Source organism: Mirounga leonina, unplaced genomic scaffold, assembly GCF_011800145.1.
Source record: "Mirounga leonina isolate KUSES-001 unplaced genomic scaffold, KU_Mleo_1.0 Mir_53, whole genome shotgun sequence".
Lineage (NCBI taxonomy): Eukaryota > Metazoa > Chordata > Mammalia > Carnivora > Phocidae > Mirounga > Mirounga leonina.
In genome coordinates, this window is record NW_023270807.1 from 94,626,226 (window position 1) to 94,652,927 (window position 26,702).

General features: G+C 38.3%; 2 protein-coding genes and 1 pseudogene across 3 annotated transcripts in view; 2 read left to right on the forward strand and 1 right to left on the reverse strand.

Annotated features, from left to right (window-relative positions):
* Positions 1-6,106: 6,106 nt before the first annotated feature.
* On the forward strand, positions 6,107-8,067 carry LOC118001486 (annotated as a pseudogene).
* An 11,680-nt stretch (positions 8,068-19,747) lies between these two features.
* Positions 19,748-26,702, forward strand: part of PHACTR2 (phosphatase and actin regulator 2) — a 114,882-nt gene continuing 107,927 nt past the window's right edge. The window contains exon 1 of one of the 2 annotated variants that reach the window (XM_034990868.1): positions 19,748-19,976. In XM_034990868.1, coding sequence (XP_034846759.1) covers positions 19,931-19,976 — 46 coding nt within the window. In that variant the 5' untranslated portion in view covers positions 19,748-19,930. The remainder of the gene's footprint in view (positions 19,977-26,702) is intronic. The other variant, XM_034990869.1, reaches the window with a different exon arrangement.
* On the reverse strand, positions 24,226-24,638 carry LOC118000958 (NADH dehydrogenase [ubiquinone] 1 alpha subcomplex subunit 5-like). Its single transcript, XM_034990870.1, has one exon. It carries the CDS (start codon positions 24,633-24,635, stop codon positions 24,297-24,299), a length of 339 nt encoding a protein of 112 aa, XP_034846761.1. The 5' UTR covers positions 24,636-24,638; the 3' UTR covers positions 24,226-24,296.

Consider the following 26,702-nt stretch of genomic DNA (forward strand, 5'->3'; position numbering starts at 1 on the left):
CCGAGCTGAAGGCAGACGCTTAAAGACTGAGCCACCCAGGTGCCCCTGTCCATGAATTTCTTAGCAGCATTATTCATAATAGCCCCAGAGTGCAAACAACTCAAGTGTCCATCAAACTGATGAATGGATCGATAAAATGTCATGTATACATTTGACAATAAAAAGATATGAAACAGTGATACATGCTGGAACATGGATGCCCCTTGAAAACATTATGCTTAGTGAAACAAGGCCACATATTGTATGATTCCATTTCTATGAAATGTCCAGAATAGACAAATTCTTAGAGCCAGAAAGTACAGTAGTAGTTTCCTATGGCTGGGGGGATTGTGGGGACATGGGGAGGGAGGCTAATGGGTACAGAGTTTCTTGTTGATGAAAATATTCTAAAACTGATTGTAGTGATGGTCACACAACTCTATGAATATACTAAAAACCATCCAATTGTATACTTCAAATGGATGAATTATATACTATGGGAATTAGATCTCAATTAAGGGGTTATAATAGAACCACCATAAAAAATAGGTAGATGGAGAGGATGGAATATGTCATTAATTGTAGGCTCTCTCTGTATTTTTCATTCTCCTCCCTTGGCCTCTATCTGCTTTCCTGGGTGTTTCTTCAAAAACATCTGAAGCAAAGATTTACAACTCATTGTTTGGGAGCCATCAGATTTGTGAGAAAAAGCTAGAGAGAAAGAGATGATTGCAATACAGTGTTTACATTCCTGATTTACCTGTTGTTCATGTTTCAGACTTTGTTCTTAACTGTGTACCTGTTACCTTGTACTAGCTATCATCTCTCCTTAGAGATGGAAGGTCTTTGGAATTTTTAATAAAATGTCCTGTTTCTTGGTTACACTTATCTACTGAGAATCAAATGTAGTTTACTTTTCCCCAAGCTTGCTTCCAGTAAGTTGCTGTATAAGAGGTAGACGAAAGCAGCGGGGGGGGGGGGGGCAGCAGATGTGCTGTTTTCTCCTACTTTCTGGCAAAAATCAGATCTCTAGCAAGATCAAAGAGTCCTTTATTCCACTAACTGCACTTGTTATCCTAAGCTGATTACAGGGGCAACTGTTTTAAAGCAAGAAACATCAGTGGAGGAAAGAGGAAATCACAGGATAAAATCCATTCTTTGTTTTCCTCTCCAAGCTGAGCTTCGAGCTGCTGGAAGAGAACGAGGGCACAGGGACCGTGGGGCAGGGGTGCTTGGGGGGATGTGCCCTGGGATGTCGTACTCCTCCCAGCTAGACCAGGGCAACTGACCTTGGCAACTCACTTACCACCCATGAGCCAAAGATTCCTTGTCTGCAAACTGAGGTATCTGAATTCTTTTCCAGCCAAAAAGGTGTTTTATTTTATGATCACATAAGCTGATCTGGAATTCTTTGAGAGATCAATGCTAAGTGAACGTTCAAGTAGATGAATCTGTAATTGAATGAATATTATATCCAATGTCTTGATTCGTGAATAAATATCATCATGGAAGAAGCAATTTCATGGCTTTCAACAAGCCTCTGTAGCTACAACTGATTAGTGCAGCATTTTAAATTAATGATTCAAACAGAAAGATCGTATCTGTTAATTTTGCAATCCACAAAAAGATGAACAAAACACACATGCTAATTCCCAAACTTTGGTTCAAAAAATTAACTGCCAGACTCCAAATGAACAGAGGCTTGATTGACCATAGTGAAACTTTGAATATTTTGAATGTTGGATGACCATAGTTCAACTTGAACCAAATTTGATCTGGTTACTTTTCCTTTTTACATTTTTTATTGGGATTTTTTGAATTGCACAGATTTTAAGAGAATAATTCAATGAGTTTTGACAGATGCATATATCCATGCAACCCAGACCCCTATCAAGATATAGATTATTCCCATCCCCACAATAAGATGCTTCATGCCTACTTCCTTTCAGTCCCCTCTCAGAAGCAAACAGAGGTCTGATTTCTTTCACTATCCATTAGTTTTTTCAGTCTTTGAACTCTATCAATGCAATCATATAATATATACTCTCTTGTGTCTGGTTTCTTTCACTCAGTAAAATGGTTTTGAGGGTCACCCATTTTGTTGGGTTTATCAGTAGTTTCTCACAGGTTGGATTCCCCAGAAAGAGACAAAGATTAGCATGCAGGGCATTAATTAAGGAGGCGTCTTGGGAAGGGAGGGGAGAGAAGCAGAATTGAGCAGAGGGAGAAGTGAAGCTGTGAACCAGTCCCCACACCAGCCTTCAGCAGATCCCAAGGGGAGCTCCCAGCAATGGCCTCCATGGGTACATGGGTAGTTCCTGCCTGCCAAGGGGAGCTCTGGAGCTGGATGGCCTGTCAGAGTGATCTCAAGTTGGGGCACATTCTGCCCAACCCCATGTTGATTGGGCATTGGACGTAGACTGCCTCTCCAGGAAGAAGGTGGTCCTTTGGGCAAGGCTGTGTGTTTCAGCCAAGAAAATTCTACGCCCCCCCCCCCGCCAAAAAAAGGGCTGACTGCTGAGGGCTGTCTTCCAGCAGTGCCCCCAGCAGATGGGGAAATAAGTCCTTTATTCCTGAGGGGGATTCTGGGCAGCACATCAAAATGTTTTCTTGCTGAGTAGTATTCCACTGATGGATATACAAAATATATTTCTCCCTTCTTCTGTTGATGAACATTTGATCCAGTTTTTGGCTATTATGAATAAAGCTTCTATGAACATTCTTGAACAGTTCTTTTAATGGATATGTGTTTTCACTTCTGGATAAATGCCTGCAAGGAGAATTTCTGAGTCATAGTATAGGTGTGTGTTTAACTTTGTAGAAACTGCCAGACCAAATTTCCAAACTCCAAGTTATCATTGTATACTCCTACCAACGATGTATGAAAGTCTAGTTGCTATATATTCTCCCCAACTGGTATGGCCAGTGTTTGTAATTTTAGGAAAGACTTGAAAAGTTTCCTGACCACTTGGATGGAATGTCAGAAGGGGTTTCTGCTTGAGTTAGAGTCTGGACTAGAAAGATTCTGAATTTATGATATACAAAAAGCACAAGTTTGTATACACTTCCATAGAAAAAAAATCACATTTAAGCTTTTGACTTTGAGTCCTCTGTTATTTTGGAGGTGTACTTCTATATTCAAATTTACTTCAAAATTACTTTAAGATTTTTTTTTTTTTTTTTTTTTTGTCAGAGAGAGCACAAGCTGGGGGAGTGGCAGGCAGAGATAGAAGCAGGCAGAGGGAGAAACAGGCAAGGAGCCCGCTGTGGGACTCCATCCCAGGACCTGGGATCATGACCTGAGCTGAAGGCAGACGCTTAACCCTCTGACCCACCCAGGCATCCCTCAAAATTACTTTAAATTCTTGAAGTTCAAGTTGAACTGAAAACCTAACATGAAGTTGAACCTCCTTAATGGTGAGATTCTCCTGTATTTGTAAATGAATTACAGTGCTCAGGTTCTTTTTCCTAATAGATTCCTTCAATAAGTAAATTAGATAATGTGCTTTAATAGTAACTAGTTTTTACTGTTCAGTTACTATATGCAAGGCTATGTTCTAATCAATTCACATGTATTACATCAGTTAGTCCTTACAATTGATTCAGGTGGAGACTATTATTATCACCCCCATTTACAAATGAGAAAATGATAGGGAAATATGGAGCCGCTTCATTCATTCAACAAATATTTATTGATTGCCACCAATATGCAAGGGGAAAAGACTAAACAAAAAAAATCTTTTTCTTCATGGAGCTTATATTCCAATAGTAAGAGAGATGATAGATAGATAGATAGATAGATAGAGAGATAGATACATGATAGATAGATGATAGATAATGTGAGCAATTTTACTCTTGTGCTTTCAGTCTATATTTTTTATTTGGAATAGTAATTAGAAAGATAGAATGATATAATGTATATAACCTACATTATTCTATATTATTATACTACTCTGTATCATACAACACAATAGGCAGCCACAGCTGGATGTCTAAGAGTTGCAGATAATGGGTCCAGATACTTCTTTGAGGGTCAAGAATGGATCACAAGCCACAGTCCTTAGGGCTTAGATTCACACTTTGGGCTATAAGTGACTTCCTAAGAGGGCTATAAGTGACTTCCTAAGAATTGCTTCTACAGTTCAGATATACTGGGTGGAAGTGGACAATTCAGCTTTGCTGGTATAATTTTTTTTTTTTTTAAGTAATCTCTATGTCCAACATGGGGCTTGAACTCATGATCCCAAGATCAAGAGTTGCATGCTCCACTGACCGAGCCAGCCAGGCGCCCATCCACTATAATATTTTTGAATGAAATATGATATAAGTTTATAAAGCCATATATTTTGATATATAAACTACATTTGTCCTCAATTATTATCTATAGTGTATTTTTCTGGCGCTAGCCTGAACTCATCAAAGGGAAAAGTGTTAGTTTAACCATCTGGTTTCCTTCCTCAGCTGCTTAAGGTCTCTTCCTATTCCCTGATATGCCTCTCCCTCAATTCAAAGTAAACTTCACATATATTCTACTTCCTCTAGTCCTCCATTTTTACTAAATACATCTTCCTTTCGAGTAATCTGTATTCCCACTTGTGTTAGTTATCTATTGCGGTGTAACAATATTACCACAAATGTAGCAACTTAAAACAATACGTATTATCTCAGTTTCTGTGTGTCAGGAGTTAAGGCACAACTCAATGGGGTCCTCTGCTTTGAATCTCAGGACCTCACAAACTGCAGTCAAGGTGTCAGCCAGGGCTGTGGTCTCATCTGAGGCTTCCCTGGGGAAGGCTATGCTCCCAAGCCCAGGGAGGCTGCTGGCAGCATTCTACTCCTTGCAGAATGTGGGACTGCGGGCCTCAGTTTGTTGCTGGCCTTGGCCTGGAGGTTGCCTTCTGCTGCTTGCCTCTCAGCACTCTCCACATGGCAGCACACAACATACCATTTGCTTCCTCAAAGCCAGGAATACAGTGTCTCCTAACAAGACAGACATTATAACCTTACATAACACAATCACGCACACATAATCGCATACATCCTTGCCATAATCTATTGATCAGAAGCAAGTCACAGATCCCATTCATTCTCACGGAAAGGGGCTTACACAGTGATGTGAATATCAGGGGGCTACCTTAACATCTCTCCACCATACCCCCAGTGTTAACAAACTTTTTTTTTTTTTAAGATTATTTATTTGAGAGAGAGAGAGAGAGAGTGTGCGTGTGTGTGTGTGCGTGCACGTACGCATGCGCAAGTCAGGAGGGGGGTCAGAGTGAGGGAGAGGGACAAGCAGACTCCATGCTGAGCACAGAGCTCCATGCAGGGCTCAATCTCATGACCCTGAGATCATGACCTGAGCTGAAACCAAGAGTCAGACGCTCAACCAACTGAGCCACCCAGGAACCCCATTAAGAAATATTTCTTGTGGGGTGTCTGGGTGGCTCAGTCGGTTAAGTGTCTGCCTTCAGCTCAGGTCATGATCCCAGGGTCCTCAGATGGAGCCCTGCATCGGGCTCCCTGCTCAGTGGGGAGCCTGCTTCTCCCTCTCCCTCTGCCTGCCACCCCCCCTTCTTGTACTCTCTCTCTCTGTCAAATAAGTAAATAAAATCTTTTTTAAAAAAGAAATATTTCTTGCATTACCTCAGTTATCAAATATTTCCTTCCTACAAAAGCAGAGTAAATTAGAATCCTCCCTCCAGTTTGTTAACCTGGGTGCAGTGATTTGTGAGTTAATGGGCATTTCTGTTTAGCTTTAGCACTGCTGTTTTCAACCAAATCAATTTTTAACAAATAGATATAGGCCAGTAATCTCAAAGGAGAAGTTGAACAAAGTTTTAACTGGGGACATTGAAAACGTAAATGTGTGTATTTAGTAGATGCATAACAATGTGATTATGAAAATATTCAGATTCTGGGCACCTGGGTGGCTCAGTCGTTAAGCGTCTGCCTTCGGCTCAGGTCATGGTCCCAGGGTCCTGGGATCGAGTCCCGCATCAGGCTCCCTGCTCGGCGGGAAGCCTGCTTCTCCCTCTCCCACTCCCCCTGCTTGTGTTCCCTCCCTTGCTCTCTCTCTCTCTGTCAAATAAACAAATAAAAATCTTTAAAAAAAAAAAAAAGGAAATATTCAGATTCTGTTTTCTCAATTAGTGAATCAAAAAACATAAGGACTTATCTGTAAATGATATTCTATGACACTGTTGTTTATCACTAGGCCTGATAGTAAAGCCCACACTACTTTTACTGCCTCAATTTCCTTTTCCTATTTCCCTGGGTACCCACAGGACTAAACGATTCATTGGTACAAATCATCTCCTTCCTTCCCTCTCTCCCTCCCTCCCTCCTTCCCTTCCTTCCTTTCTTCATTTCTTCCTTCATATATAAAATACATAGTTCCTGAGCCCTTACCCATATGCTGACTTTGTGCTGGTGTTACAATGGTAAATAAGACATGGCCTCCAAATGACATTCAGTTCAGCGCAGGAGACACAGGAGAGTGACGAGAGACAAATTCCGTCGGGGAAGTTGCTATAGAAATTATATATAGATTATAAAGCGAAGGAAGCCGAAAGCTCTGCTGGATTTTCTTTTCCCCTTCCTTCCACTGCCCCCTTCCAACCTAAGCTAGAGCCAGTGGGCCTCTGGCCTAGCAGAGCTTTCGCAATGGCCCTCAGCGATGCTGACGTGCAAAAGCAGATTAAGCATATGATGGCTTTTACTGAACAAGAAGCCAATGAGAAAGCAGAGGAAATAGATGTGAAGGCAGAGGAAGAGTTCAACATTGAGAAAGGTCGTCTTGTGCAAACCCAAAGACTGAAGATTATGGAATACTATGAGAAGAAAGAAAAGAAAAGAAAGAAAAGGCAAAAGAAAATTCAGATTTCTTTTTTTTTTTTAAAGATTTTATTTATTTATTTGAGAGAGAGAGAGAATGAGAGGCAGAGAGCATGAGAGGGAGGAGGGTCAGAGGGAGAAGCAGACTCCCTGCCAAGCAGGGAGCCCGATGCGGGACTCGATCCCGGGACTCCAGGATCATGACCTGAGCCGAAGGCAGTCGCTTAACCAACTGAGCCACCCAGGCGCCCAGAAAATTCAGATTTCTAGTTTCATGAATCAAGCAAGGCTCAAAGTCCTCAGAGCAAGAGATGACCTTATTACAGACCTACTAAATGAAGCAAAACAGAGACTCATCAAAGTGGTAAAAGATACAACCAGCTACCATGTGCTGCTGGATGGACTGGTCCTCCAGGGTTTGTACCAGTTGTTAGAACCCTGAATGATTGTTCGTTGCAGGAAGCAGAATTTCCCTCTGGTAAAGCATGCAGTGCAAAAAGGAATTCCTATGTACAAAATTGCCACCAAAAAAGATGTTGATGTCCAAATTGATCAGGAGGCCTACCTGCCTGAGGAAAGAGCTGGTGGAGTTGAGATCTGTAATGGAGATTGTAAAATAAAAGTTTCCAATACCCAAGAAAGCCGGCTGGATCTCATAGCCCAGCAGATGATGCCAGAAGTACGGGGAGCCTTATTTGGTGCAAATGCCAACAGGGAGCTTTTGGACCAAACCTTTGGGCGAGGTGGAGTTCATCCACTGCTCTCCTGCTGTCATGCGGAAGTTTCTGATATTTGAAGAAACAAGATATCTGTGTGGCTTCCTCTTCACTTTTCTAATATTCTGTATTTATTAGTGGATCCTCTCTGTAGCTAATGCCCTTGGCCTAACTGTTAACATGAGAGAAAGTTTCACTTACTATGATCAGGAAACCTCCTTCTTAGCTTATCTGAAAGTAGTACAACTTTCATTTGCTTCTGTAGCATGAAGGTGAAGGTATCAGATTGTGGTTGCTGGAGCTTCCCTGAGTCTCTGCTCTTCCTCTCGTCTTCTGCTGTCAGTTCTCGAGTCTAGAGGGTGATGTGTATGGTGTTCTCTGACATTCAGTCTCTGCTCTTTAGGCTTCAAATGCATGGAGGGCATGCATTCCTGCCAGCAATAGCAGCTTCACAGTTCACCTGTTTGGGCCTAGAAGTGTTTCTCATCTGTAAATGTGATTTAAAACCTAAGCCATGAATCGGTCTTATTTATTAAAACAAAAGGTTTACATGGGAAAAAAAAAAAAAGAAATATATAGATTAAGGTCCCAGAGGATTTAACATCTAAGCCAACATACCTTTTAGAACATAAAATATAGGAGAACTGGAGGCCAGATTTCAAGAATCAATCAACCCATGTCGACATAGAAAATAAAACGCAAAGGAGGATGAGTCCTCTAGATAGTAATAAAAGGGGGAGACACACAGAGATTTGAGAATCAAGGCTTTCAGTAAACCTAGATAGAATATGGGATGAAAAGAAGCAATGAATTTTTAGTAACTGCAGTGTTGTCAGGCTATGAAAAGAAAGTCTCATTCTGCAGATGGTACCAGATATTTCTATATTGCCATAAATAATGGGATACAACTCAATATTCATGGTGCTTTGCATAAAAATGAAAAAGTCTAGATGAAATAGGGTAATATTTAACTTGGAAACAAAGCAAGAATTATCACCCTAAAGTCACAGATGAAAATGGGAAATGTATAGTAATGTTGACTAAATGTAGCTGAATATTATATTCATCATTGGTTCAAAGAAATATATCATAGTATGTCTCATTGGCTCACAAAATAATAGTGTATATACACACCTCTGAAGAAGAAATCAAATAATCCGAAAAAATAGTGAAATCTTGGGGGCTTCATGTGGGTTTTGGAATACTTCCCAGAAAAGCAAAATTCACAGCATTTTCTCCTGCTACATGTCTTTTAAAGTGTAACAGTAAAACTTTCAGGTAAAATTTGCTTCTCTCTTGTATATTGGGCTCTCCTCTGCCCTGTAGAAATTTCCCTTGTGCATTCTCATAAGAAGTTGGGGAATGAAAATGCTTCAATGAAAAAGCGTCATTGCTTGGGAGAGGGGTGTGTAGATTTAAAATGGCAATATTCCAAGCCCATTTTGTATGTCTACTTATTAATTGTGTGATTATATGATTTCTCCCTGAATAAATCTTGTTTTGATGAAAGATTAAGTCTGAACACCTGCAAGGTGCCTCACACTCCCCAACCCTCCCACCCCCCCACTTCTCAGCTTCCATCTCCATCACCTGTTTGGAGAATGTGTCAACTTTCCTTAATTGAGAAGTAATTTGCAGTTACTGAAATCCATTTTATATTATAAAGCCTCTTCACTATGTACAACTTTTCCCTAGAGGGTTGTGTTACTTGGAGGCATTTCTTAGATTTAAGTTCTAATAAAATTAAATATGTTTTTAGGAACCAACCTTGTAGGGTGTTTTCTGTTTTAAAATACCAGAAGTAGGATGTCTGCATGGCTCAGTTGGGTAAGTGTCTGACCCTTGCTCAGGTCTTGATCTCAGGGTCATGGGATCTAGCTTGCATGGGGCTCCCTGTTCAGTGGGGAGTCTGCTTCCTCTCTCCCTCTCTTTCTGCCCTTCCCCCTGCTCCTGCACTCTCTTTTTTTCTAAAATAGATAAATAAATCTTTATCAAAAATAAAATAATAAAATAAAATACCAAAGAACAGTTGAAGTTAAGCCTGTTAAATATGACAAACTATTTATTTTGTTTGTGATTCCCTTAAGATGCTATTTGGAGTTTTAAAGATACCATTATACTACAAATAAAAAATATTACAGAGAGATATTTACTTTAAAGGAAACAAAAATAAGCCGTAGATAGGAGTTCTTCATCCATTTTTAATTCTAGGATGCTGAGCTCTTTAATAATGGAAGTGGTTTAAATAACACTAAAAATGAATCTGTATTTTTCTCCCTGAATGTAAAACAGTAAGTTTTAAATTCACTTCCCTATGGGGCACCTGGGTGGCTCAGTTGGTTAAGCATCTGACTCTTGGCTTCTGCTCAGGTCATGATTTCAGGGTCCTGGGATGGAGCCACTCATCCTCCTCCCCCTCCCCTTCCTACCCCTCCACTTCCTCCTTCCCCTCCCTTTCCCCCCTCCTCTCCCTCCTCCTCCTCCCTGGAGTCTACTTAGGATTCTCTCTCTTCCTCTCTCTTTGCCATCCCCACCCCTTGCATGTGCACATGCACTCTCTCTCTCAAAAAAAAGTAAATTCACCTTTCTACTAGTGATGTTTCAACTCTTCTAACTTCCAGGTAGTTCTGTTTTTCATCTTGAATTGTCTTCACCTACATTCCAGTTACTTTTTCCATTCAAAAGTGTAGAGCATTCTCTCATTGAGTCAGCCCCTGCTTTTCACATGGATGAATGATGGTACTGAATATACCAAAGCAATGAATCGCCTCTCTTGATTTTTAGTTCTTTTGTTTGTGCCCCCCTTTTTAATTCCCCTTCTTCTCTGTTCTTTCCTTTTTCACCCTCATCAGTTTAATACTTAACTAATTTAATGTGTGAGTTTATCCCTAAAGCCACCTGCCTGCCTCCCTCCCTCCTTCCTTCCTTCCTTAGCTTCCTTCCTTCCTTCCTTTAAAATAAAGGCAGTCAGGGTTTTAAATATACCTCTAATTACCACATTAACATCAACTCACATGTTCTGTGATACTTCCATTGTTTTCCGTTCTAAACATTTTATAAGTTACAATTTGACTTCCTTGTGTTTCTTAGGAGTACATTTTTTTTTAATTTCCAAAAATATATGGGAGACATTTTTGTTCCTGTTTTTAAGATTCTAAGAAATGTATTTCTAAGAAATCAATACATTTAATTATGGTCAGAGATTGTGGATTGTTCAATATGAAGTCTTTAAAATTTATTGGGATTTTGCATATGATCCAGTATTAACTCAGTGTATAGTTGCCATTTGAGTACAGGGCTCTACATACATCTACTTTAAGCTTGTCAATTGGATTGTTCAAATCCCTATCCTTGAAAGTATTTTGCCTGCTTGATCTTATTACTTTTTGATGATATGTTAAAATCTCTCCATATTATTGTGGGTTTGTCAATTTATCCTTGCAATTCTGTTAGTTTTTGCTTTTAATATTTCAAGGTTCTGACGGTAGGGGTATACCCCTTAATAATTTGTATGTGTATCTTCTTGTTACTCTTTTTATCCTTTGTAATAGATCCCTCTATTCTATTTATTATTTTGACTTGAATTTTAATTCATCTTTTTTTTAAAGATTTATTTATTTTATTTTAGAGAGAGATAGAGCAAGCATGGGGGGAGGGGCAAAGGAAGAGGGAGAGAGAGAATCCTCAAGCAGACTCCCCGCTGAGTGCAGAGCCCAACACAGGGCTCAATCCCAGGACCCTGAGATCATGATGCTGAAATCAAGAGTCAGATGCTGAACTGACTGCGCCACCCAGGCACCCCAATTATTAATATTGATATACCAGTTTTCCTTTGGTAAGCATTTGCTTTGTATGTATTTTTCATGTTTTTATTTTCAGCTTTTGTTGTTTGGGATGTATATCCTAAAGTTGGCAGAGAGAGAAAGATATATAATATTTCTGCTTCCTCCAGTCTTTTAGTGTCTGTCATTAGATAAAGATATTCCTTTCATATTTATTGGGATTACTGATTTGGACTTGCCTTGACCATCTTAATTTGCATCATCTTTTTTAGCATGCTCTTTTTCAATTTTTTTTTCTTTCATTTTACTATCTCATTATTTGGGTTAGTGAAACTTCTATTTTCCCTTTCTTTTATTTACTGACTTGGAAGCTTATTATTGTATTTTTCTTATTACTTGGAACAATAACTTTTTCTAACAAAATCAAAAACTATTCAATTTGTCCGTCCTCTTTCTGGTCAAAATCAGGACCTTAACATATATTAAAAATTTACTGACTACCTCTCCATTTTGCATACCCAATATTTTATTAAGTCCACCATAATTTTATCGATTTCTGTACCCACCATTGTTTTTTGCATCTCACCCTTAATCTGGGCTCATTTTCTTTCTTGTTAAGGAATATCTGTAGAAGTACCTTTAGTGATTAACCACTTTTAGTGAGTGATTATTTGACTTAGTGATTGTTTATCTGGGTATGGAATTCTAAGTGGATAGTTATTTCTCTGTAACATCAAGAAAATATAACTCTGTTGTCTTCTTCAATTTATTGGGATTCCTTAATGTGTCATCTGTCTTGTCTACTTACTAATTTTTTGATTTTCTCTGTATTCTTAATACTTGATTTTACTAGGATGTGTCTAGATTTTTTTTTCCTTGGTGACACCTAGCATTGTTTTAATTCTCCCCTTGGATGTCTACTGAACATCTCAAAATTGGACCTATAATTTTCCACTCTAAACCCACTCTACTCACTGTTGTCCCATTTGGATTCATGGCAATTTGGTCCTTCCCCAGTTGCTCATACAAAATTTTGAAGTCATCCTTGCTTCATCTCTATTCTCTCGTGCCCCACATTCGACCCATGAAGAAATTTGGTTCTACCTTAAAATGGATCCAGAATCCAGGTACATTTCACCATTCCCACTGCTGCCAAACTGGTCTAAGTCGAGATCATTTCCTGCCTGGATTATTCCTGTAGTATCTCTCCTGTTTTCTCTGCTTCCAACCTAGTCTCCCCTGTCCTCTACTCAGAAGCCATAGTGATCTTAAAATATGTCGGATCCTGTCTTTTTTCTTTCTTTCTTTTTTTTTTTTTTTGGTCAAAACTGTCACTGCTTCCCCATCTCATTTATAGCAAAAGCCAAAGTCCATGGTCAACTACAAGGTCTTACAAGGCTTATAATCACTTTCTCATCCACCCTTCCTTTAGTACTCCAATATACTGCTTGAACATACAGCATACTCTTATCTTTGTATTAACTGGCCTTTCTGCTTGGAATGCTTTTCCTTCAGATAGCCAGGTGGCTAACTCCATCACCTCCTTTGGGTCTGTGCTCAAATAACATCTTCTCAGTGAGAACTATCACAACCATCCCATGCTAATCCAATCTCCTACTCTTCTCTATTTCATATCACTTTTCATCTTCTAAATTGTTATAAAATTTACTGACTTATTGTGTTCATTGCTAATTTTCTGTCCTTTCAGTAAAATATAAGTTCTGAGTGCAGGTATTTTTACTTTGTGTTTAATTCTATATATAAAATACTTAGAACAGGCCCTGATACAAAGAAGAAGCATAATAAATATTTGCTGGGTAAATAATGAACCAATAAATAATTCTTATTTATACAGAACTATCACATATAATATAATATAATATAATATAATAAATATAATCCAATATTAGATCTTATGTATTTTTACAGCACAGGAATACAATGAGATAAAGTTACAACCCAAAGGTCAAGTAATTGGTAAATGGTTAAACAAATTTTGCTATAGCCATACAATGGAACACTACTCAACAAAAAGGAACAGAATACTGATACATATAATATGGATGAATATCAAAAACATTAAATGAAAGAAGACATATAAAAAAACTGCATATGGTATTATCCCATTTATATGAAGTTTTAGAAAAGTCAAAACAACAGGGATGGAAAGGTCAGTAGCTGCCCAGTGCCAGGGGGTGGGATGGGGATTAACTGCAGGACATGAAAGAACTCTTGAGGGCTCTCAAAGTTTTCTAAAATGCTCTTGTGGTGGTGATTCCACTATTGTTTACCAAAACTCATTGAACTGTTTATATAAAATGAATAGATTTTAGGGTTTGTAAATTATTCCTCAAAAAGCTGTAAGCAATAAATAAACAAGTGCAGTTTAGATGATCCACACATTATCAAAATTTAATCTTTCTTTGATTTAGGAAGTATGTCATAATCTGGAGGCATCTTTAGAATGAATTGCTGACTCCGTGCTGGAAAGATGCAGATTTGGCAATTAATAAAGCTTAGAGCCTCCTCTGTAGCAGCCCATTGTTCATCCTTAACTCTTGGTGGAACAAATCTCTATCATAGTACTCACTTTTATAATCATTTATGTGTAAGCCACAATACCCACCCTTCACTATATATATATATATGAACTCTCGCTGGGGTAGGGTCTGTACCTCATTTATGTCCCATGTGCTATAGGTGCTGGGCTGATGGGAGGTGCTCAGTCAATGTAATTGAACGAATAGACGATTATTCATAGCATGGCATATAAAAGCAAATTTACAGTCATTGACAGACTTGATATTATTTTGCTATGGAGTCTGTATACTATTATCAAAAGCATACATATAGTTCTAGATGATTTTTTTAATCCATACTTCAAGTTGCTGTAATTACGGAGGTAATGTAAATGCTTATTCTTTTGTTCATCACATAGGTATCGAATGCCCTCTGTGTGCCAGACATTTTGGTAGGTCCTAGGGATGGATGTGATGGTTAATAAAATGATGATTTGGGGGCGCTTGGGTGGCTCAGTTGGTTAAGCATCTGCCTTTGGCGCTCAGGTCATGATCTCAGGGTCCTGGGATCAAGCCCCACATCATGCTCCCTGCTCAGTGGGGAATCTGCTTCTACCTCTCTCTGCACCACCACCCCCAGCTTGTGCTCACTCACACCTGCTCTCTCTCTCTTTCTTTCTCTCTGTCTCTCAGATAAATAAATAAAATCTTAAAAAAAAAAAAAAACCACACCAATGATTTGGACCTTACTTTAAGCAATTGTTTTCTGTAAATTGGGCAGTAATTATTAAAGATGTCTTTAAGGCTTGGTCTCTATAGATTTTGATCAGTAATTAAAGATTATTAATTTTACAGCAGCTGTCAGAGTCTTAGACACTGTGGATGAGTAATTTATCTTTCCTGTGGAATGAAGTGCAGCAAATTACACACTATTTCTCCTGGGGCGGGGAAAATTTGGGGGAAAGGAAATTGCAGCACCACCCATAAGGTCTTTATTTTCCAGGATAAATCTTCCAACTGTCCAACTCAATCACTAAGTAAGCACACGTGAGATACACCACGCCCTCTGTGGAGACTCACTAAGGGCAAGGCAGGGGCAAAGTATTTTGATAATCCTAGCTTGAGCAAGCAGTAGAAGGAAAACTCAGGAAATAAATCATATAAAAATATGAGAACAATAGGAAAGAAAAGCCTGTTTTACAGGTTTGTTTCCTGTTCTAATACTTGTGGAATGTGTTTTTCTCTCCTACTGATGCTTAATATGACTAGAATGCCCAAAGTTATAATTCTTTTCTTAACCAAAATTCTCCTTTGTCTGTTTATATTTTCATGTTAAAACTAAAATCTCTCAGAATTGTCCAAATAAAAGGCATAGGAAGCATTTGGTTGCAATGCTATAGAATAACATTTAAAAAAGTAAACGCTAGTTATGTATACAGAATTTCAACTGAAATTATAAGATCCAGTAAAATTTTAATTTGCATTTTAGTAATTACATTTTTCTTAGTAAGCTTCCTTTCACAAAATGTAGCCAAATTTTGGAGTAATACAAAGTTTTCAAAACCCAGCACACATTCTACTAGAAAAAGTACCTTAATACTTAAAAATGTTTGCTAATATTAGTTTTTAGTTTCTGAGTTATGTATTCTTTTACCTGATTATTAGAACCCCTTGTGTTAAAATAGCCTTCTAACTTTAAAAATTGCTTTCTAGCGTGCTCGCTTCGGCAGCACATATACTAAAAAAATTAAAACTGCCCTCTAGCACCTCCATCAGCGGAAGGAAGAAAAGACAGTTTTCTGCTTTTTAATAAATCTGACAATGGTAATAGAAAGAAAATAATTGGCTAACATAGTGGTCTTAGATTACCTGTGAATTTTAGTTTTTTCTTCTGACCATTGTATCTAGAAAACAAACTAATACATTGAGGAAAAAAATCCTATTTGGGAAATTACTCAGTTTTAATCACTAAGTTCCATTTCCTTCCCAGTAGGAAAGGGTTTTTCTTTGACTGTAATTCCCCTGACTCAGGGAAATGTCTGTAATTCGCCAAATTTTCATGGCCAAGTCCAGGAATAAGAGTGGCAATTAAGAGAATCCTTGTCTACTTGTACATGGCCACCACCAGCCACTTTGCTTCCTGGACCACCACTCTTCTGACCAACATCTCATCTGCTGGGAGTCTGCCTAACCCTCCTCTCCCACCCAACTGCTGGTGTCTCAAAATGAATCTTGCAGCATCTGGGCAGAGCAGACCCCCAGGATGTGTATTCATGGCGTTTGTGCTCTGAGGGAGAAAGATCTCACTCTTTCTCCCACTCCCAGCTTAGATTTGGCCGCCTAGAAAAGACTGGCAGTCACCTAAAGGATAGGATTTGGTAGTGATGACTGTTCTAATTATACAGCATCTTCTCTAGCCACCAAATTATGTGTCTACAATTTGGACTTGGACCTAGTAGGTAGAGACTTTTCCACAAATAGATGGCTAAAGTTTAGGTTTATTTATGCTTTTCACTTTTATCTAGCAGATCTAGTGATTTCCATCCATCAGGGGTGCATGTGTAACTTCGGGTACCCCAGGTAGGAGAGCTTCATAACTCCAAATCAGACAGACCAGTGAAATCTGTGTGATAAGGTAAAATGCTTGAAAACCTCAATGTGTACATCCAACCTTTTTATCAAAAGGCAAACCAGATTCAGGAAGGGGAAATTCTGCCTAACTAATCCACTCACTTTAACTTCTTTCTGGAGGTAAACGAATAAATCTTTCAGGGATTGAAAGATATTTAGACTGTAGGGTGGAGAAATCAGTAGATGTCATCATTCTATATTTTTAGGAGACCTTAACATGGACTATTGCTCAGTTTCAGTCATGGTATGACCTGATGACAGCATATCACAAAGGATGAAAGTAGTGGTATGCTGAAGACAGCTCATACAAGCCAGTTGGTAAATTTCCAGGAATTTTGCTAGCCAATTGACATAAATTTTGCAAGCCAGTCAACTGCTTGTTGAATTGGCCATTGTAGGAGTATTTACATTAAGGAAATCGGCAAATACTACTTACAAGTCACAAATCAATCTTGTCCCCTACCTCCAGACAAACCCGAGTGTTGAGTATTTATCAGGATATCACTGGATAAGAGTTTGGTTTAGAAACACAGACCAAAGAGCAGGACCAATGGGATAAATGCTGAAGAATTATAAATAGATGGCTTCCTCAGAATTAGATGTTGGCACTAATCTTATTTAGCATTTTTATAAACTCCCTGGAAAGAGGTAATACACAGAGAAATGTCCATATTTTTCCGATGACATTAAATGTTCCCATAGTTAAACTATAAACTGTAGGATTAACACCCAGAGCTCTTAGTAAGACTGTAAATTGGCTGAATAATTGATTATCTCTAATAAGGCAAGAAAAAGGCAATTTTGGAAATTATCTTAAAATACTCTTGTTAGATGATAAATTCTAACGTGATGACCTATAAATGGAATTTAGGGATTTCTGTAGACTTTTTCTGTGTTCATTAGTATAATTCCTTAGCCTTGATAAAAAGGCAGCAAAATAGAATAACTGTCCCACCCTTATAAAGAAACCTTGATGCACATTTATTGCAGTTGTGGTTGACATGTTTCAAGGATAATGTAATGGAACTGGAAAAGTTTCAGAGAAAAGTGTGTAACCTGATCGGGGGATTATAGGAATCTCAGATGAGGCTAAGATTATATTAACTAGCGAATCCTGAAAGGTTTTGAATAAGGTAAACATAGGTGGATCTAGCAAATCCTGAAAGAAGAGAACTATAGAGTACCCCTTTGATGTTTGAAATAAGAATTTGTAGAAGAAATAAGAAAGAAACACACTATTGTTTCTCAAGGAAAAGAAGTAATGATAGCAAAAATAGCCTCAGATTTAGGCTTTGTCAATTTAAAAAAGTCATTACATTTACCTAATTTTTAAAGATTTATTTATTTATTTATTTGAGAGCGAGAAAGAGAGAGAGCATGAGCCGGTGGGGCAGAGGTAGAGGGAGAGAGAATCTGAAGCCGATTCCCGCCTGAGTGAGGAGCCCAACCAGGGCTCAATCTCACCACCCTGAGATCATGACCTGAGCAGAAACCAAGAGGCGGATGCTTAAAGGACTGAGCCACCTGGAGCCCCTCCATTTACATTTTTTTAATGTGCAAAATTTACTGTGTATTTCTTATGATCAATGACCTCCCTTATTAATTAGGCTCAATCAATGGAAGGAAGACTGTGAAGTTTCCTCCTCTCAATTTAGGTTGAGAAAACAGGTAACTTGAATTTTTTTTGTTATTGTTTTAAGGCAAACTTACTAAAGTAAAGAAATGGAAGAGCCATTATAATTGTTCACTCTCACTGATGAGTCCCCCAGGTGGGCTGTGTTCCCAAAATACAACAGTTTTGCACTTTATAAAGAAATTTAGTTGATTGATTTCATTGCCCTAATTAGAACTCACATCTTGGTTAATCCTCAATTTCATTAAAAAAAAATCAAGTGTCTTAAGAATGAATTAGGCAAAGGGAAGTAGATAATTGATCACAGTATTCTAGGGGAAAAAAAATTCTCCACAATAGAGGGTGGACTCTTTGGGTGTGAACAAAATAGGGCAACTTACATCATTATGATGAAACAGACAAGTAAATGTCTTTCAAAAAATAAAGCAAGGTTGTGTGTGATCTTAATAATACAAACTTCAGAAAAAAAAGATTTTCATGCTTAAGGTATTAAATAACTTAGATTATTATTTTATTATATATATTATCTAGCTTTTTAATAGTTTAGAGTGGAATGTCTAGGATAATCTGAAAAGTGAAAGCTGTGGCAAATGAATTAAATATATTACAGTTAATTTGTTACTTTTTAATGAAATATATACATTCAGAAAAATGCACAAATCATGGTATACAGTGAAATTTCATCAAGTGAACACATTTATGTGACCACTACCCAGTCTCATGCACTATTGATATATATACACATATATACACACACACACATATATACATATATGCAATTGATGAGTAATCTATAGATTATATATAATATATACTATATAATCTATATATATAATCTATATATAATGCACTATATATATAATCTCTATATAATGCACTATATATATAATCTATAGATTACTCATCAATTGTATATACCAAGAGTATTTATCTGTATTCGTATTTTTAAGAAATTTGGGGTTAAGATTTACTTATGGGAAGTTTTAATTCAACTGTTAGGGAATGTTAGCTTCAATTACCCTTTGTTTTTGTTGTTTTCACCTTTTTGTATATTTTAAACACCTTACCACAAGGTTTCAGAGATTTCACAGTGATTCTTTTTAAATGGGAGAGGTGCGCTTCCCGGAGTTTAGGCGGTAGAGAGCCGTCTGTCCTTTGCTGATCTCAGACATAGATCCATCTTTCAGATTTATTGTTCAACGTAACCGAGGCCACTAATTTTTTTTGTTTGTTAAAAGGAAGCTACTTTTTAAAACGAGGAAAGCCCCGCACAGGGCAGACCTCTAACAGTGCTGCAGTACTGCCAACAGAATGTGAGGGAGAAGCCAACTTTGAAGAACAAATTGTGTTAAATTAAGTACCGTGACTAAGTACTTTAATTCCTTTTCTCACAGCCCTAAAGGATCATTTGACATTGAACCTTTTAAGTTACGCGGGAGTCGCCTGAACTCTCTACTACCCTAGGGGGGTGCCGGTCTTTCCGCCCCCGCAGGCGCCGCTGGGCCCGCCGGCCTCTCCCCTTCCCTCGACTTCGTGCCCCTGCGCCCATTCCCCTCCTCCCCTCCCCCTCGCTCTCTCCCCTCCCTCCTCCCCCGTGACCCCTGACCCCAGCTAATCTGCATAGAGGAATGACAGGCATCCGCTGGGCAGGATCCGCCTCGCCGGCTGCGGCCGGCCGGGCTGGGAGACCCGCGCCGGGGAGAGGGCGAGGGAATCCGGCGGGCCGCTCCGCGCAGCCCGGGAAATGAGCGCTTGGAAACCTGCCTGCGAACGGACCCATGCTCGAAGGACCAAAGGAGCCGCGTGATCGCCAGACCTGGCCCCGCGACCCCGGACATGGGTCAGACCTCGGTCTCCGCGCTGTCCCCGCAGCCCAGCAGCGGTGAGTCCGGGCGCACGGGGCGCCCCCGCCGCGCGGGCGCTGGGCTTGCTCAGGGCAGCTGGGACGGCCGAGGGCTCCGCGGCAGGTCGGGCTCTGCCCGAAGCCGCCAAGTCCCTCGGAGAAACCCGGGAGGTAGCGCTCCCCCAAACTCTTTGTCGCGGAGAAGTGGAATGCGTTTTGGGATCCAGCCGGTTTTACCTTAAAGGCGCAGGCTCCATTTTCCGTGCGGGATGCCTCGCCTGGGTGTTGATCTCAATTTCCTCCGAGCGCGAACGTTACGAGCAGCGCCGTTCGCGTGTTGCCGTGTTTTTGAAACGCGAAACTTAGAGAGCAAGATAGACGAGCCAACAGGTTTTTCTGTATTTACGCTTGGCTTCCGAACAGACCAGGACTGAATTCTTTCAAGCTTGTCAACTGATTTATGGTTTGTTTTCGGAGTAGAAGTGCTGGTTGCTTTCTCTTATCCTGGCAGAACTCTGAATACTTCGTAACTTTAAAAAAGCGTGATCGTTTCAAAAGATAATTTGTTTTATGTTGGGCACATAAGCTCTTAAGCTGGGGACAACGTACCTCGCAAACTCAGTTGTCGAGGGCTAAAGTTCGTTTTATGGAATCGTTACAACGATCTGTTTAAAAAGTTTGTTTTTTCCATTTTCTTTAAGAAAGGGAAGGAAGGTAATAAGCCTGGCATTTCTCCAGCAGGGTAGGGATAAACAACTTTTTGGTGGCGTTACTTGTGATTGGATAATGAAATAAATGTAAAAAGTCCTATTTTGATATTTTTCCATCAACAGTTAAAAAAAAAACAAAACCTCCAAGGGGCCCTTTACGTTATCCCTTGAGATATCTGATACACTTTTAAAATTGTGTAAACATTAACAGGATCTCGCTGAAAGGAAGTGACAGGGCAGAGATGAAGGTTTTTTTAATCAGCTCCAGGATGTCTCCCAACTAGATAGCATTCTATCATTCCAACTTCCCCCCACATGGGTTTGTTTATACTGCAGTGCTTCACACCCTCAAAAATCATAAGCTTTGCTGGGGCTTATGTTAATGTCCACAAAGGAGGAACCTTCTACAAAGGAGAGAAATCAAAATCCAAAAAAAGATCACACCTTCCCTTCCCGTTAAGGACAAGGTTGTACAAAGCTCCAGAACATCAGAGCCATATTGATATGGCTTTTAGGGATGGGATTGGGGTGGGGGGGGGTTGGGGGGGGTGATTAGGATCTTAACTTTAGTAAACTATCTTGTGCAAATGAGGCTTAGTTGCCTTTGTCTTACTTTAAAGCACGGTGACTTCTTTCATATTAAGGGAGAGTTATTATTTTAAATCTCTGCACTGGTAAAACAGAATTAAATCATCACTCGAATACAACAAGTATAAAATACTGCCCTGAATTTAGTTCTTTTGCTGGAAAATATTGTTAGGGGTAATATTAGAAAAGTGAATTTTGCCTTTGCGAAAAGCAAAGAATATTACATAACTGATCACTAAGAAGCAGAGTAGAATCTTAAAATATGACTGTCCTAGCTCTTAGCCAGTACAGCAAAAAATACCCAGATTGCTATAATTCCCAATAAAATGACTAATCATGTCAAGAAATTGTGCAGCTGATGTATACAAAAAGTTATTTATTTATTTATTTATTTATTTATTTATTTATTTATTTATTTACTTAAGATTTTATTTATTTATTTGACACAGAGAGACAGCCAGAGAGGGAACACAAGCAGGGGGAATGGGAGAGGGAGAAGCAGGCTTCCCGGGGAGCAGGGAGCCCAATGCGGGGCTCTATCCCAGGTTCCTGGGACCATGACCTGAGCCGAAGGCAGACGCTTAACGACTGAGCCACCCAGGCACCCCTACAAAAAGTTATTTAAACAAAAGGTTATGCTTGACCATAAAAGATATTTGATTTGGGCTTTTGTAAAATAATTGTTACAGGCCACGAGTCAGCTTGCTTTTCACTCTCTTAATTTTAGTCTCTTGAACTTTCAGCTTAGGGCTGCGTCTGTTTCTCTAGGTTTTAGGAAGACCATTAATCACTATTTCTGAAAACATGCAGTGAGAGCCATTATTTCTATTTTTTAAAAACAACTTTATTGACATATAATTAACATACCATGAAATTCATCCCCTGAAAATGTACAATTTGTTGTTAGTGTATTCAGTGTTGTGTAACCATCAGTCTGTTTTCCCAGCCTACTCAACCCCCAGCCCCAGTCCTAATGAACCACTAATCTACTTTCTATCTCTATCGATTTGCTATTTCTGAACATTTCGTATGAATGGAAACATACATCACGTGCCCTTTTGTGACTGACTTCTTTCACGTAGCATAATGTTACCAAGGGTCATCCATGTTGTAGCATGTATCAGTACTTCATTTCTTTTCATTGCCAAATAACATTCTACTGTATGGACATACCACATTTTATCTATCCTTCCATCAGTCGGTGGACAAATTTGGATTATTTCACTGTTTTGGTTCTATGACTAGTACTGCTATGAACTTTATGTGCAAGTTATTGTGAACATATGTTTTCATTTCTCTTTGGTATATTTCTAGGAGTGGAAACGCTGGGTCACATGGTAACTCTATGTTTATGTTCTGTTTTAAGGAACTGCCAAGCAGTTTTCCAAAGCAACTGTACCATTTTACATTCCCTCCAGCAGTGTATGAAGGTTTCAATTTCTCCACATCCTTGCCAATACTTGTTATTTATCTTTTTGATTGTACCCATCCTAGTAAATATGAAGTTGTATCTCATCGTGGTTTTGATTTGCATTTTCCTAATTACTAATGACATTGAGCGTCTTTTCATGTAAATGTTGTCCTTCTGTATGTTTTCTTTGGAAAAATGTCTATTCAGATCCTTTGCCCAATTTTAATTGGATAATTTGACTTTCTATTATTGAGATAAAAGAATTATTTATGTACGAGAGATAAGTCATTACCAGATATGTGGTTTACAAATACTTTCTCCCATTCTCTCGATTGTCTTCTCACTTTCTTGAAATGATTTGCAATTCAGAATTTTGAAATTTTGATTATTTCATGTTTATGGGGGTTTTTTTGCTTTGTATTTTTGGAGTTATATCTAAGAAACCATTGTGTAACCAATGTTAAGATTTACACCTGAGTTTTCTTCTAAGAGTTTTATAATTTTCGCTCCTACATTTAGGTCTGTGATACATTTTAAGTCAATTTTTATGTCTGATGCATTGTAGGGCTCCAATTTCATTCTTTTCCATGTGGTATCTAGCTGTCCAGCACCATTTACTGAAAAGATGATTCTTTCCCTCTTGAATTGTCTTGGCACCTTGTCAAAAATCAATTGACAGTATATGTAAGGGTTTATTTCTGAACACTTTACTTCTGTCCCATTAGTCTATATGTCTATTAATATGCCACACTGTGTAGATTACTGTAGCTTTGTAGTAAGTTTTAAAACAGAAGAGTGTGTCGTCTAACTTTGTTCTTTTTTTAAAATTTTTGTTTTTTAAAGATTTTATTTTTAAGTTATCTCTACATCCGACATGGCGCTCGAACTCACAACCTGAGAGCTGTGTGCTCTACCAGCCGAGCCAGCCAGGCACCCTAACTTTGTGCTTCTATTGCAAGATTCTTTTTGCTATTCTAGTCCCTTTGCATTTTTGTATGAATCAGTCGGCTTGTCAATTTCTGCAAAAAAGCCAAAAGCTGGAACTTTGATAGGGATTGTGTTGAATAACACTGTTCTCTTAACAATATGAAGTCTTAAAAACAGAAACAATATGAAGTCTTTCAATCTGTGAACACGAATGTCTCTTCATTTATTTAGATCGTCTTTGATTTCTTTCCACAATGTGTTGTAGTTTTCAATGTATAAGTATTGCTCTTTCCTTGTTAAATTTATCCCTATGTATTTTATTATTTTTGATGCTATTATAAATGCAATTATATTCCTATTTCATTTTCAGAATGTTGCTACCTAGCATATAGATACACAAAAATAAATTTTTATATATTGATCTTATACCCTGCAAACTTGTGGAACTCATTTTTTAGTCCCAGTAGTTTCTTAGTGCATTCTTTAGGATTTCTATTTACAAAATCTATATACAAAGTCAGGTGCAAATAGAGATAATTTTACTTCTTGTTTTCCAATCTGAGTGTCTTTTATCGCTTTTCCTTGTCTAATTGCCCTTACTCATTATACACTATCATGTTGAATAGAAGTGGCAAGAGTTAATTTTTTTTTTAAATGTAACAGAACATTTAATTACATCAGTTTCCCATCAACACACTAGTCATTTAATCATGATTATATTGGTCATTTCCATTGATTGGCAGGAGGTTCTTCCACTAAAGGCACCCATGATTTCCACTGTATCATTTTTCTTGCCAGACTTAGTTCATTTTCAGCCTGAAGAATCACCTCTTCTAGTTGGCCACCCTGAAGTTGGTCTTCTAATTTCTTAACATCTGGTTCTGCTTTAACTGTACTCAGCTTCTCATTTGTAATCTGTTCTGTATACTTTCTGTATGCTGCATTTCTAGGAATTTGCTCAAGAACATCAAGAATCTTTGTGTACAATATTCTTAGCCTCTTGTGTGACTCACATACAGCCAGTCCCACGAGCCTGGTGGTCTTCTTCAGCAAAGCCACCATGACAGAGCCCAAGAGTGAACGTTCTTGTCTTCTTCCTGATCTAAAGGGGAAAGCAATCAGTTTTTACCATTTAGTGTCATGTTAGCTGTGGGTTTTTCATAGATGCCCTTTTATCAAAAAGTTCCCTTCTGTTCCTAGTTTGTGAGCATCTTTGTCATGCAAGAGTCAAAGGCTTTTTTTTTTGCTCTGTTGAGATATTCATTTATTGTCCTTCATTCTATTAATATGGTATAGTATATTAATTGATTTTCAGATGTTAAACCAAGTTTCCATTCCTGAAATAAAGCTTACACAGGTATGGTGTATAATCCTTTTTAAGTGTTGCTAGATTTGGTTGCTAGTATTTTATTGGGAATTAGATCCATTATTTCTAAGCACAGGCTAAAATGTAACCAAGGAGGGTGGTTTCAGTACCCTCTGGCCTCATCCCCTAGAAGCATTGAGACTTCAGTATTCCCCTGACCAAGTACAAGGCATGGTAGATTGGACACAATAAATGTTTGTTGAATATATGAATGAATCAACAAATATTCTCAAGGAACAGCCTGATCACTTTAAGCCAATGATAATATGAATGAAGGTTATGTTTATTTGTTTTTTTACTTCAAGAATTCTGTGTTATTCTGGCCCTGTTGTCTGAAGGGTGGTATCTAAATCCAGTAACCATTTCTTCTGTCTTCTTCAGCACCACCCCACCCCCACTGTGTCACACAGACCAACTCTTGGCTACTTGGCCTCTGCCCTGGAGTTAAAAGGGCAGAGAAAGCCACTCTTTAATTTTTAGGAGACAAGGAACAAGTGAGTAAAGTATTCAACATCACACCTAGGCCATGATAGAACCTCTATCTATCCGTGTTTTTAGGTTTTCATATTTTGGTCAGTGCCCAGGTCCTGCCCAGAATACTTACCCATTTCTGTGTAAACCTGGTATAGGAAGAAATCATGAAGGCAAAAATGGATAGAGTTTATTTTCCTTAATGAAAATAACATGCACATGATTAGAAGTAAAACTTTATAAAACAATTCAGGCTAAAAGTGAGTTTTTCTCCCTTCCAGACCCCCAGTCTCTTCCCAATTATAACCTGGAATGAACAACTTTTTTTTGTTTTGTTTTAATTTCAGAAAATTTTCATTCAAGTATATGTATCTTTATCAAAACACAGTAAGATATGTTATATAGTTACTGCTCTAGAGTTTGAGTTTTTCATGTAATATAACTTCAAAATATTTCCATATTGATATTTTTAATCCTATTAACAAGCAATTTTATAATATATAAATACATCATAATTTTTTAAAAGACCTCTATTATTTTTTATATTTTATGTTTATATTTTTATATTGTTTTGGGGTTCTTTTGTGTGTGGGCTATTATGAAAAATGCTGAAATGAGCATCTTTATCTAAACATCTTGAACTACATGGACCAGTAAAATCCCAGCAGTGGACTCGTCAAGTCAAAAGATTTGTATATTTTATTTTGATAGACTTTGCCAAATTACTCTCAGAGAGCCTGTATATCAGTATATCTGCTCAGTATATGCAAATTCCTTTTTCTGAACTCCCACCAACACTGCAGGCATATCAGGATCTCTCTTAGACCATATAGTGCTTTGTGAGAAACTGAAGTCACTCCGTCTTCTGAGTGAGGCAGCCCTGCAGGCACAATTTAACAAGTGGAATATTAGCAGGAATTCAGTCCCAACTCATTCCCTTGCCTAGAGATGCCCTTGTGCAGTGAACACTCTGCACAACTATACATGACCACAATGTTATGCATAATTAATTTGAAAAAATCCATGTCAATCTGTATGCAAAAAGGGATATCTCACTTTGATTATGAGTGAAGTGGAGCATTTGTATTTCTTTTTCTCTGAATTGCTTATAGCAAATCTTACAGATTTTTGTGTTAAGATCAGCCTTGTGCTTATCATGTATTGTAAACATTTTTCTATGTTTTTCTTCTTAAATTTGTTTTTCATAAAAACCGTTTTCATGTAGTCAAATTGATCAGTTCTTTTCTTTCTTATAAACTAGAGTTAAGAATCATGTTTTCCTTCGCTGTTTT

Excerpts from the sequence above, each read along its gene's own strand:
- LOC118000958 (XM_034990870.1), bottom strand. The coding sequence starts at position 24,635 with ATGGTGGCTTTGCTGAAGAAGACCACCAGGCTCGTGGGACTGGCTGTA.